This window comes from Sturnira hondurensis, unplaced genomic scaffold (assembly GCF_014824575.4).
Source record: "Sturnira hondurensis isolate 20B ecotype Veracruz unplaced genomic scaffold, ASM1482457v3 Scaffold0019006, whole genome shotgun sequence".
NCBI classification, from domain to species: Eukaryota; Metazoa; Chordata; class Mammalia; order Chiroptera; family Phyllostomidae; genus Sturnira; species Sturnira hondurensis.
Genome location: NW_028091637.1, coordinates 10,693,173 through 10,707,568, shown reverse-complemented (window position 1 = coordinate 10,707,568; position 14,396 = coordinate 10,693,173). Strand labels below are relative to the sequence as shown.

The 14,396-nt window shown below is 38.2% G+C and overlaps 1 protein-coding gene across 35 annotated transcripts in view; it reads left to right on the top strand.

The window, feature by feature from the left end:
• Positions 1–14,396, top strand: part of CLASP2 (cytoplasmic linker associated protein 2) — a 170,544-nt gene that overhangs the window by 16,087 nt on the left and 140,061 nt on the right. For all 35 annotated transcript variants that reach the window (XM_037070789.1, XM_037070788.1, XM_037070829.1 and 32 more), the window contains exons 3-6: positions 5,287–5,390; positions 7,442–7,533; positions 8,698–8,773; positions 10,446–10,543. In XM_037070789.1, coding sequence (XP_036926684.1) covers positions 5,287–5,390; positions 7,442–7,533; positions 8,698–8,773; positions 10,446–10,543 — 370 coding nt within the window. The remainder of the gene's footprint in view (positions 1–5,286; positions 5,391–7,441; positions 7,534–8,697; positions 8,774–10,445; positions 10,544–14,396) is intronic.

Genomic DNA, 14,396 nt, shown 5'->3' with positions numbered 1-14,396 from the left:
CTTTTCCCTCTCTTTAAAGATTGTAGGCATGTCCTCAGGTGAAGATAAAAATAAATAAGTAAAATTATTATAGATTTTGACATACAGATATTTTCTCATAGTTTTTGTTTAACAGCATTAGTTCTCTATAAACTCAAAAATGTGACTTTGTGGAACCTGGAGATCTACTTAGCATTAAAATTTACCCAGTCATAAAATATTTTAAGCATATTCAAATAGATAATTATGTTCCCTCAAGACAAAGAAAGAAAAAAAAGGAACTTACTAAATATAATGCTAATAAATTTGTACTTTTTATTTTCAAAGATTTTACTATATTTTTACTTTTTGTAACATTAAAATGTATAATATAATTCACAGTACCACTTTTCAAACTATCTGTTGTGAAGGACTAGTTTTTTTCGTTGCTGGTCTGTTGCAGACCAATATTTTGTAAAATGCAATAAAAATAAGTTACAGCAAAATGAAATGAAAAAAATAGAAGACCCAATTTTTTATTACTAGATTTAACAAACATAAAATTACTATGGTCAGATTGTTTCAAAAACTGCGCTATCTAAACACTCTCAATTTTTCTTACCACCAGTAGTTTGTAGACTGCTCTTGGGCTACCAGCCATACTTTGAGAAACACTTACTTACAGTGTGTTTGTAAAGAAGGGCATTATACCAGTACAGTGCCCTTCTTTGTGTAGTAGTTAGGGTTACACAGCTGGCTCTGACCTACTTTCTAAACCTGAGTGACCTTCATGTGCCTTTGGAGTGTTTTGGTGAGTGGATTTGGTGTGGATTTTGTTCCTTACTATATGGAAACACTTAAGGGTAACTTCAGATGTCTGTTAATTTAATAGATTATTTAACTAGTTAATAATCCATGAAGTTAACTTAACTTCATGGATTAAGTTAATATTTCATAATGTATCATCACGCATTCGAATTATCTTTGGTCAGCTTTTTTTCTTCATATTTTTGTATGCCACCAAATTCTGTCAATTTCCACTTTTTAAAAAGGTTTTATTTATTTATTTTTAGAGAGAGGGGAAGGGAGGAAGAAAGAGAGGGAGTGAGACATCAATGTGTGGTTGCCTCTTGCACATCCCCACCTGGGATCTAGCCTGCAACCCATGCATGTGCCCCAGCTGGGAAGCAAATTGGCAGCCCTTTGGTTCGCAGCCCACGCTCAGTCCACTGAGCTATAACAGTGAGGGCCCAGTTACCACTTTTATTTTTATTGTCTGGCTTTTCTTTCTTTCTTTAAGATTTCATTTATTTATCTTTAGAGGGGAAGGAGAGAGGGAGAGAAATATCAGTGTTTGCTTGCCTCATGCGTCCCCTGATGGGAACTGGCCTGCAACCCAGGTATGTGCCCTGACTGGGAATCAAACCATGATCCTCTGGTTCGCAGGCCCGCGCTCAATCCACTGAGCTATACCAGCCAGGGCATCTGGCTATCCTTTCAGCAGAAGCATCTTAATTTCCTGGACATCATCATTGTTGTTGTTGTTGTTGTTGTTGTTGTTATTGAGAGAGACATCAATTTGTTGTTGCTCCACCCATTTATTTGTTTATGTGTTCTTTGGTTGTGCCTTGACCCGGGATTGAACCCACAGTCTTCGCATATTGGGGCAGTGCTCCAAATGATTGAGCTACTTGGCTAGAGTTTTTCTTTTTTAAATCCTCACCCAAGTATATGCTTATTGATTTTAAGAGAGGGAAAAAAGGGAGAGAACCATCCATGTGAGATAGAAACATCAATCGGTTGCCTCTTGGATGTGCTTAGACCAGGGACTGAATCTGCAACCTATGTGTGTGCCCTGACCAGGTATTGAACCTACCATCTTTTGGGTTACAGGACAACACTCCAATCAAGTGAGCCACACCAGCCAGGGCTACTGTTCCTTTTTAAATTAATACCCCATTTCACTTTATTCTTTGTTGAGTATCTTCTGAAAAGAGGATTTTTGTACTGTGTCAATCTCCTGCTTAAAATCCTATTTTAGGTATTTAAAACTTTGCTCTGTGAATGTGTTTTATTTGTGTATTTTCTTAAAACATTTTGAATCAGTATTTAACATTAGCAGGTTTTACTTAAAAATTCACATGAAAAGATGCTCAATATCTCTAGCTATCAGAGAGATGCAAATTAAAACCACAATGAGATACCACTTAACACCAGTCAGAATGGCTATCATAAACAAAGAAACAAACAACAAGTGCTGGAGAGGTTGTGGGGAAAAGGGGACCCTAGTCCACTGTTGGTGGGATTGCAGACTGGTACAACCACTATGGAAAGCAGTATGGAATTTTCTAAGAAAACTAAAAATGGACGTGCCTTTTGACCCAGCAATTCCACTGCTAGGAGTATATCCTAAGAACCCTGAAGCACCAATCCAAAAGAAACTATGCACCCCAATGTTCATAGCAGCACAATTTACAATAGCCAAGAGTTGGAAGCAACCTAAATGCCCATCGGTCGATGACTGTATCAAAAAACTATGGTACATTTACACAATGGAATTCTATGCTGCAGAAAGGAAGAAGGAGCTCCTACCCTTTGCAACATCATGGATGGAGCTGGAAAGCATTATGCTGAGCGAAATAAGCCAGGCAGTGAAAGACAAATACCATATGATATCACCTTTAACAGGAATGTAAACAACAAAACAAACAAGCAAGCAAAATGTAACCAAAGACAGTGAAATACAGAACGTGCCGACAGGGTCCAGAGGGTAGAGGGGAGAGAAGCACAGAGTAAAAGGTGGTGGACTCACATGAATAAGTATGAAAGACACATGGACAATAACTAAGACGGGGGGTGGAGAGGGGAGGGGGGTGGGGAGCACTGGGGGGGTGCAGGGCTGGGAATACAAGAAAGAAAACTGTACTTGAACAAAAGTTAAATAAATTTTTAAAAAATTCATATTTATGGCTTATCTTGAAAAATTGACCCATACAGCAGCTCTGACCTTCCACTCCCAAGTGGAATTATTGACCGAAGCTATGTTGTAACTTCTCTTTTGTCTGGATTGTGGGCTTTTCAGTTCATAAATCTCTCCCATTTCCCCTCGTCTCCTCATGACTGAGAATGTTAGTTACAACACAGCAAGGTTGGGATATTGCGGTTCTTAGAACAGGTTCATTTTCTGCATTTCTGAGACCCCCCCCCGCCCCCGACTGTAGGTGTTTATGTTTGTGACCCCTGCCCTGTAGTAGCTCCCTACTGTTAGTTGTTATAGGCTGTGTTTAGACTTGAGAGTAATTCTGGGTATTACGTATGCCACTACTTTTTCAGATGTCAGGAGGACCAGATAGGGTTGAATGTACTGACCGCTCACAGTGAGGCAGTGGGAACATGGGGACCAGAATCCTAGTTTATTGCCTCCCAGGACTATTCTGCTTTCAGAATTTACTTCCTTTTGCTCTCTTTGGTGTTCTGGTTCTCTCAGCATGTGTGTCCCTTCTCCATTTCAGTAGCATTATTTATTTGTGATCTTCAGCAAATACTCTTCTCCATTCTAGCTAATAAGAAACTTGCTCACTCTTGTTAGTTCTGGCTTAACTTGTTTATGCCTCTACTGTGCTATTCTTTATTTTTGAAATCTTATCCTCTTCTCCATGGTCCTTTCTTTTTCTTTTAAAGATTTACTTTAGATAATATCTGGGAGCTTTACAGGATAACCTTATCCTACACTGAATATTTCTTTACTCCATGACTCTTTAAAAAAAATTTTTTAAAGCCTCACCAGAGGGTACATTTGTTAATTTTAGAGGGGGAAAGTAAGGGGTGGGGAGAAATACATGGATTGGTTGCCTGCGATACACAACCTGACCAAGAACTGGACCCACAACCTATGTTTGCGCCCTCACTGGTCAGCAGTCTTTTGGTGTAGGGAAGGATGCTCCAACCACCTGAGCAGAGCAGTGGGCAGAGCTCCTCTCCTTGTTTACCCTAGGACTCAGCCTCTATTGCCCCAGGGAAAGTAAGGCTGTAGCTGTAATGTCAAAGAAAAACAAAAGACATTAATTTCTTTGCTTTACATCGTGCCCTGTGATTGGGACGAGGGGGATAGTAGGTGAGATGTCAGAGAGAGTGCTTGCTCAGTGCCCTTCACTCTCTGAATTGTTCAACTGTATTTTAATTTTCAGGAGTCTTCTGAATTGAGTACTGCTACAAATGTTTATGGGTTAAGGAAGTAAAGACAAAAAGAGATAAAATATTGTGTCACAGACCTCACTCAGTGGTAGTGGTAATATAAAGGATTACAGAAAGATAATTTTGACTGTAACGTATTTTTGCCCTATATGCTGATTTTGGAACCTGTGCCCTCTGCATTCTAGCCCACCCTCTAGTTCTCTCTACCCTTACCCATAGCAGATGTGATTTCTCTGTGTTGCTCTGTTGATTTATAGTTACAAATGTCTGTATAGACAGACGTTTTTCATGAAAATGTCTGTAAAAATGGACTCTAGCCTTCCTTTCCTCCCTCCTTTTGTGCAATAGTGCTGAAGTGTTGGGCCTAGTAGAGAAAGACCTTAATTCCAATGAACTAGGCTTTTTGTTTTTGTCAGTGAAGTGTAGTATGTCCTACATACAGTACCAGACATATACAAGTTGAAGAGTAATTGTAAAACCAGTCTGGAAACGAGACTTGGCCCAGGTCTAGAAACCAGAATTCTGCCAGTGCTTTAGAAGTGCCCTCTCTGCATTTCCTGATGATACCCCCCCCCCACCAGAGGCAGCCACAGTCCTGACCCCTGGGCTAATCATGCCCTTTGCTGGCCTCTGGACCTTGGTAACTGTACACTAAATGGAGTAATGGTTAGTTTTGCCTGTTTTTTAAACATTATTGTTGTAAGTAGATGTCATACTGTATGTATTCTTTTGGAAGTTGCTTCTCAGTTATTTTTGTTATTTTTTATTTAGATTTTATTTATTTATCTTAGAGGGGAAGGGAAGGAGAGAGAGAAAGAGTGAAATATCAATGTATGGTTGCCTCTCATGCGTCCCCTGCCGGGAACCGGGAACTGGCCTGCAACCCAGGCATGTGCTCTGACTGGGAATCGAACCGCGATCGCGTGGTTCGCAGGCCCGCACTCAATCCACTGAGCTACACCAGCCAGGGCGGCTTCTCAGTTATTTTTGGTTAGACTCATGAATAAAGAAGTGAACAATTGGCTTACCTCGTAACTTTTCATTTATGGAAACAATTGCCGTTTGTACTATTGTAAAATATAGTTTATAATTTAGATGAATTTTAAATATTTATTCTTTTTTCTCATTCTCTAGTTATTGTAGCTTTAATAGACAGAATGGGAGATGCCAAAGACAAAGTTCGTGATGAAGCTCAGAATCTGATACTGAAGTTAATGGATCAAGTAGCACCACCCATGGTAGGTCTGCATTTTAAAATTTTGATTTTGCTAGTTAATGATGAAATATCAGTAGGACAGATGGTAATCATAGCAAGTCAGTCCTCAGGGGAAATAAAAGCTGAAATTTTAAACAAGGAATTGTTGCTAATGGTGTAAATAGGTTGAAATTTAAGATAAAATGTCTAGGGTCATCATGGGACATGTATAAACGGCCCTGGACAAAGACAACGGGGAGAAGGATTGAGGGCGGGAGGTGGGGGGGGTGTGGCAGGGAGTGGTGGTGGGGAAATGGAGACAACTGTACTTGAAAAGCAGTTTAAAAATCCATATTTAACTTTTTGGGTTTTTGCTTTTCTTTTTCTTATTTTCTACTCTTTAATGTGTTTTTGAAAACCTAACCTAGATTTTAGTGATTTGACAATGTACTAATAATATTATTTTTTAGGATTTTATAGTTTTCTTTACCTGCATTACTATAAAATGTTTAGTGCAACTCTTAGACAGGAAGACATTTTTTTATTTTAACAGGTAGTTACTGATTGTAAAAGGCATATAGTCTCTGACAGCAACCTGTTTTATAAGTACAGTAGAAAAAATATGCCCTTATGTGAAGGTCTTTGAAAGGAGCAGAAATAAGTTGCCATTTATATAGAGATTTAAAGAGTACCATGGGTATCCACCATGTTAAGTGGAATAATATTACAATTTGAATTATATACAATGATATTGTGTTATTTAGATTATAGATTTAAAATTATGGTATTACATGATTTATAAAAACCCAGAGTATTGCATTACAAAAAGTGAAACTATTTTTTCAGATTTAACTAAAGTCCTTGTTAATAGTTTGGTAGATATCCTTCCACACTCGTTTAGTAGTTCAAATTTCAACTTGTTTTTGACACACTGTCACTACAAACAGTACTTACTGTAAGGGACATCCTTGTACATGTGTCTTCGGACATAAATATGAGTATGGAGTTTCAGAGATGGTGTTGGCTGAGTCATTTTTTTTAATCTTCACCTGAGCATATGTTTGTTGATTTGAGAGAGAGATAATGATGTGAGAAATATCAGTCAGTTGCCTCCTGTACTGGCCCCGACTGAAGATTGAACCCACAACCTAGGTGTACACCCTGACTGGGAATCGAACCCTTGAGCTTTTGTTGTACATGATGACGCTCCAACCAACTGAGCCACTGGGCTGGGTGAAGTTAATTTGTTTGTTTGTTTTTAAACTTCCAAATTACCTTCCAGAAAGTTTGACAGAGTGAGAAAGAGAGAGGGGGTATAGGGTATTAGCAGAACTGATTACAGAACTGAATAGAGTCCCAAAAGAATAGAGGCCAGGAAGAGTGGTGTGTGTATTTGTGTGCATACACGAATTTAGTAAATGGTAAGGGTGGTGTTTCTAAATGTGGAGAAAGAATTAATTAGGTCAGTTGGCCAAAAAGTTGGAAAAATAAAGCTGGATTCCTTCTTACACCAAAACCATATAATTGTTTTTAGATTATTTGTATAGGTTTATTTATGCTTTTTCCAAAAGAAAATTACAGTGAGTAGCAATAGAATGACTTGCCTAAATATGTTTCTGTATTTGGGTTCAATCTTAAAAGGATAAAAGCCTGAATCATAAAATGTTGAAACAGCCTGTTCCATGTGACAGTCTGTAGTAGTTGCTAGGCAACATTGGACCTTTTAAAATGCTTACTGGACTACTGGGCTTATAATGGCAGCATTGTTTTTGAAGATTTCTGAAGCTTAGAACACATTCTGTGTCCTTGGTAATTCTAAGGTTTTTAGGTGTTGAACATAGTTTTTCTGAAAATAATACTAAAGTGAAAGATATGAAATAAAAAGCTAAAAATGTATTAAGATATTAAAAATTGTGTGAGAGCCCAATTTGCACATCAGTGCAAATTTGGCTTAGAAAAACTTGTAGATAAGTCAACAGTCTAGTGGAAAAATCCATTTACCAGTATGGTTGGTGGTAAGGTTGAGAATAGATAAAAGATTATATCATGAGTAATTTAATTTTTGTTATACATGTTTACTTTTCTTTCAAATAGCACATTTGGGAACAGTTGGCTTCTGGCTTTAAGCACAAGAATTCTCGATCTCGAGAAGGCGTCTGTCTGTGTCTTATTGAAACCTTAAACATGTAAGTTTTGCAATTACTGAAAACAGCTGCTTATGTTTTTCATTTTTTCTCAAAAAAGCAGTATGCATTTCACAAAGCTCAAGGAAAGCTATAGAAATAAAAATTTTAAGTAGTTAATAACTGCTGTCTGGTACAAGAGTTTTTATTTTATTCTATACCTTTATTGACTTTTGTGTACATACTATTATCTCTCATGTTCTTAATTTAAAATTATTAGGTACGAGAAGTGTTTTTTCTTTAGTATGTTAATAGTTGCTACCCAAAGTAGATGTTCATATAGCAGAAATGTTAATGTAATTTAGGCTCTACTTCCATTCTGGACCCAGTGTGGAACTGTTTTTAACTCAGTGGTATTCCAGATATTGTAGCTATTTCCCCACCTAGGCTTTCTAGAACAGTGGGAATGGCTGTGAAAATCATACACTGAACAGGACTCTCCCAGGGAACTAGATGGTGAACCTGGTGGCTGTATGCAGAGCTCTGATAGCAGAGATGCCACGGGGCTCAGAATTCCAATCTGAAAAAATTGTAAATTAGAACTTTTGTTCTCTTTCTGGATTATTTCTTCAAGTTCTGTATAGCAAGATAGGTAATATATAATAGCTTTCAACTTTTCCTGTAATGTTACTTCCTTTTCTCTAACTATACCTTCATTTATTTTCTTTTATTCCTCTATGGTCCTTTCTGCCATCTAGAGCTTGTAAGTGCATTCAGTCTGCACAGCTTTTGTGGTTTTTGGCTCTTTTGTCATTTGCTTTCAACCCATGACCTCATCAAAAATTAATAAGCATAAATAAAGATTTTATTGGAATGCAAATTTGAGACCCAGAGTCTAAAAAAATCACTATTTTAAAGCAAAAGTTCAAATTTTCTTGAGTGATTGAGAGGTTGCCAGGTTTAAGAGTGCCATTGGTTGAACACATTGCTCTGTTGGATCTTGTATTGACAATTTTCATTGTCAGTCGTGGTTACTCCAGTTTGCATATTTAACATTGTTTAGAATTAGTTTTTTGCTTGTGTCTCATATCCTTCATGTTTTAATGATGTGTGCCCATGCTCTCTACCATGTTTGTCTTATTAATACAGATAAGAAGAAATTATAATGGTATTTTGTTTACTATTTAAATAAAACCAAATTCTTTTTTTTCCCCAAATTATATTTAGTTTTGGAGCTCAACCATTAGTCCTCAGCAAGTTGGTACCGCATTTGTGTGTGCTATTTGGAGATTCGAGCAGTCAGGTAAACTTTCATTTACATTCATGGGGTGACTGATTTTTTTTGGCTGCATCATCTTTGCCAGTGCTCTTATTCCATTTTAAAAAGAAAAAGAATAAAGAGGGTGGAAAGGGGTCGAGAAGTTAAGATTACACCTCATTTTTTCCTTTAAAATCCACCAAAGTTAGTTTTTAGGAACACACTATATATTCACTTAAGTTGCTTAGGTTTGTTCATTGTTTAGCAAAATTAAGGATAGATGGGACTTACAGGATAGTTCTTGAGTTTGGAACTTGAGTAACAAATAAATCCACTTCCCCTCTGTAGTCCTAAGTGTTCATTGTGAGAACAAGTTGTTGGTTTTCTGTTTTTATTTCTGAATGGGTTTTATTTTTTTATTTTTTAAAATATTTTATTTATTTATCTTTAGAGAGGAAGGGAAGGAGAGAAGGAGAGAGATATCAGTGTATGGTTGCCTCTCGTGAGTCCCCTGCTGGGAACTGGCCTGCAACCCAGGCATGTGCCCTGACTGGGAATCGAACCACGATCGTGTGGCTCGCAGGCCCGCGCTCAATCCACTAAGCTACACCAGCCAGGGCCTGAATGGTTTTAATTGTAGTAAAATATACACAACATAAAATTTACCATTTCGGCCATTTTTAAGTGTACTGTTAGTGGCATCAAGCACACTCACATCGTTGTGCAGCCATCACACCATCCATCTCCAGAGCCTTTTCATTTTACTAAATAGAAACTGTCTTCCCATTAAACAGTAACTTCCCATTCCCTCCAACCCCTCCATTCCTAACAACCACGTTTTGCTTTTTCTGTTTGAATTTTACTACTCTTAAGTGCTTCATAAAAGTGGAACCATACAATATTTGTTCTTTTGTGTCTAGTATGTTTCAGTTAGAGTAATGTCTTTAAGGTTCATCCATGTTTTAGCATGTGTCAGACTTTCCTTTTTTTTTAAGATTGTATTTATTTATTTTAGAGAGAGGGAGGGAGAAAGAGAGGGAGAGAAACATCAGTGCTTGAGAGAAATATGTATTGGTTGCCTCTCATACGCCCCCAACCTAGAACCAGGCCTGCGACCCAGGCAGGTGTCCTGATGAGGGATTGAACTGATGACCTTTTGGTTTGCAGGGTGATACCCAACCCACTGAACCACATCAGTGAGGACTTTCCTTTTTAAGACTGAATAATATTCCATTGTATGTATATACCACATTTTTTTATCTGTTCATTTATGCTTGGACATTTGGGTTATTTCCACTTTTTGCCTGTTTTGAATGATGATACTGTGGGCATTGGTGTATAAATATCTGTTTGAATCCAGGTCACATTCTCGAAAGGCAGTTTTGTGCCAGGGAAGTATATTAACTGTGATCATAATTTGTATTCACGCAATTATTGGCAGTTCTTTGCACAATCTTATTACAAAAAGAAGACTTTTAAAAAGCCATGTTAGTAACTTTTATTTACATGCTTCTTAGATTTTTGTAAAACCTTTTATACAGTTTCTTGGGAGGTTCTCTCGGTTTTTGTTAATGATCCGCCGTAATCTCTTAAGGGTTGAGAGTCATTAAACCAGCTTCAAGCTTCAAGTTTGTCTACTAGTGTAATGTTACCTTGAGGTGAAGTATTTTATTGTATCTTGTATATTGTTTTTTTAAAGTTCTGCATTCCTTGACAGGTGAGAGATGCCGCAATATTGACCGTAGTGGAGATTTATAGACATGTAGGAGAGAAAGTAAGGGTGGACCTTTCTAAGAGAGGAATTCCCCCTGCTAGGTAAGTCTTGCTAAATCTGTTTATTTTTTTGCCACTGGTTTTAAGTTTTAATTTCATATGTTTATTTGAAGTGGGTTCAATTTTCTGAAATGTTTTAAAATTCCAAAGATATGAAAGGATATATAGGTTATTACTGCTTAAAAAGTTCTTAAGATCCTGTAATTTTTTAGACACTATTTCATTATATACTCACATATTAGTTATGTATTTTTAATATGTAATTTAATGCTATTATTAGGTAACTGCCTTTTGATATCAGGTAGTATGGTCATAATTTAGAAGATGTTTGAGCAAAGATTTAGTAAAAATATTAATCCATTTATTAAATTATTTTTTGAGTACCTGCTGTTGAAAGGTGCTGGCTAACAGAAAGCTGTGTAAAAATCAATCACTACCCTTAAAACCTAATCAAACAGAATTCTATGTGGCTGTAAAAAAGGAGCTCACCCTTTGTGACAGCATGGATGAACCTGGAGAACATTATGCCAAGTGGATTACACCAGTCAGAGAAAGAGAAATACTATATGATCTCACTTACCTGTGGAATCTAATAAACAAAATAGAACTAGAGGCATGGACGCATGGAACAGGCTGACAGATCTTGGAGGGGAGAGCGTGGAAGGGACTGGAGAGATTAGCCAAAGAACACATAGGCATAGTCTATGGACACAGACAACAATGTGGTGGGGGACAGGTGGAGGGGGGGAAATGGGAGACATTTGTAAGAGTGTCAGCAATAAAATAAGGATAGAAAACATAGTTAAATAAAGTGTAATCCTGAATGAGTAAAATAGCATCAATCAGATCAGTAAAATTCCTGTTGGTGAGCTTCTAGTGTATCAGTTTATTTTCAGAGATACTTTTTTCTGTAGTATTTCTTGGATTGTATATTCTATTTAAGATATTCCAATTAGATCTTTTTGAAATGAAATTTTAGTCTCCATTTTAAGGGGAACCTAAAAGGATTTTTTTCTTAACTTTTTATTATGGAAAATTTCAAACATGCTGAAGTAGACAGAATAGTATAATGAACCTTCATGTACCTACTGCCCACCTCCAACAATTAACAGCGTGTACCTAGTTCTGTGTGTCATGTCATTACCCACTTCTTTTGTCCTGTATTATTTTGTAGCAAATTTGAGTCATCAGACCATTTCATCTGTTATTGTCCAACGTATTTCTGAGGGGGAAAATATTCTTTTCAATCACAGCCGTAATGCCATCTTCACACCTTAAAATTGTTTGCAAATAATTCTGTAATATCAGATATCTAGTCAAGGTTCAGATCTCCAATTGTTTCACAAATGTCATAAGTATCTATGTATTTTATTAAGCAGTTTGTTTGAATCATTGTCCAAATAAAGTCTGACAATTAGTTGATATGTTTTATGTCTTTTTAAGTCTTCATGTACCCCCAACACTTTCTTTGCTTTGTATTTTATTTGTTGAATATGCCAGGAAGTTCATTCTGCAAAGTTTCCCATGTTCTGGATATCGCTGATTCTTTCTCTGAGGCGTGCTTTAACATGTTCTGCTGTCTATATCCTGTAGATCGGTAGCAGGATCTGAACACTTGATCACATTTTGGGGGCAATACTAGGAGGAGCAAAACCACTTCATAGGTGGTGGTGTATTCTGTTGAGTATCATTATATCTGGCTGTCTCTTACCATTTACGATTTTTTCCAGTACCAATTATTTTTTTCATAAGGTTGTCCAATAAATAAGCATTTTTTTTACTTACTCATTTGCTTTCTACTTCTAGGTCTAACAAGAATTTCATTTGAACATATTCTATATTATTTTATGAGGATGACAGCAAAGATGTTACCATACACATTTGAGTGTGTCTGAGTGTATTCGTAGGGTAGGGCAGAAGTAGGTTTATAGTTGTTCGCATAGAAAAGAGTGCAGTGAGACTTCCGCCAAGATGGAGGCATAGGTGGAAACACTGTGCCTTCTCCCACAACCAAGTTTGGATACAACAAAAGTTTTGGAGAACTAACACACACCCAGAGGCCAGAAAACCGAATTATATGGAAGTCCGACAGCTACAAACCGTTTAACGAGGACGGTAAGAGGTGGAGCCAGCAGCGGAGCTGGGTCAGGCAGGGCAGACCTAGGAGCACAGGCAGCCCGGAACTAGTCGGGGTGCGGAACAGACTGACCAAGGTCGCACATTCGCGCGCAGTGAGACGGACCACACAGGCCCCAGGGGGCGAACCCCGTGGTGGAGGGCTGACAGCAGTGGCACACTCGCGTGCCGAGGAGCAGGGCGTGTGGCCCTGGTGACGGTGGTGGCTGTGGTGCTGGTGAGGGTCGCGGCGGCGGCGGCAGCAGCGGGCGCCGGAGGGAAGCCACTGTCCCTCTTTGACCCCGCCCCCACATACGACGTCACAACCCAGCAACTGAGTTGCCCTGCTCTGGTGAAAACCTAGGGCTCCGTTCCTGCTACTTAACAGGCACGAACAGCCCAAAGGATGGCTCAAGAAGAACTCAAAGTCCCAGAGCCAATAACTCTTAAGTGACCAACAGATTGCCAGGCTATCAGAAGCCCAATTTAAAACACTATTTATCAGGATGCTCACAGAATTGGTAGAGTACAGTCACAAATTGGAGGAACATATGAAGGCTAAACTAATTGAAATGAAGGGAGATGTCCAGGAAACCAATAGCGATGGAAAGGAAACTGGGACTCAAATCAATGGAATGGACCAGAAGGAAGAACGAAACATCCAACCAGAAAGGAATGAAGAAATGAGAATTCACAAAAATGAGGAGAGGCTTAGGAACCTCCAGGACATCTTTAAACATTCCAACATCTGAATTATAGGGGTACCAGAAGGGGGAAAGAAACAGCCACTAGTGGAAAACATATTTGAACAAATAATAAAGGAGAACTTCCCCAGTCTGGCAAAGGAAATAGACTTCCAGGAAATCCAGGAAGCTCAGAGAGTCCCAAAGAAGTTAGACCCAAGAAGGAACACACCAAGGCACATCATAATTACATTAGCCAAGACTAAAATGAAGGAGAGAATCCTAGAAGCAGCAAGGGATAAGGGGACAGTCACCTACAAAGGAGTACCCATCAGACTGTCAGCGGATTTCTCAAAAGAGACCTTACAGGCAAGAAGGGGCTGGAAAGAAGTATTCCAAGTCATGAAATCCAAAGACCTACAGCCAAGATTGCTTTATCCAGCAAAACTTTCATTTAGAATGGAAGGACAGATAAAGTGCTTCTCAGATAAGGTCAAGTTCAAGGAGTTCATCATCACCAAGCCCTTATTATATGAAATGCTAAAGGGACTTATATAAGAAAAAGAAGATGAAAAATATCAACAGTGAAAGGACAGCAAACACACAGTTATTACCAACCACACCTAAAACAAAAGCAAACCAAGAGGACAGCTAGATCAGGAGTGGAACCATAGAAATGAAGAGCACATGGAGGGTTAGAAACAGGGGGGTGGGAGGAGGAGAAGGGGGGAGAAGGCACAGAAAATAGCATAGATGGTAGGTAGAAAATAGATAGGGGGAGGGCGAGAATAGTGGGGGAAATATAGAACCTAAAGAACTTGAGACAAGTGGTTATAAACTAAGGGAGGGAGAATGGTGGGGGAGGGAGTGTGCAGGTGGAGGGGAATGAAGAGGGGAATAGAACAACTGTAATGGTATAATCAATAAAATATATTTAAAAAAAAAGAAAAGAGTGCAGTAGTTTGATAAATAATAATACAAGAATGAACTCCGTTTCACGTACTCACAACTGTAAACCTACTTTTACCCCACCCTATATATGTGTGTATATATTACATTATATATTTTTAAATATATATTGAAATTATTTTGTTTGA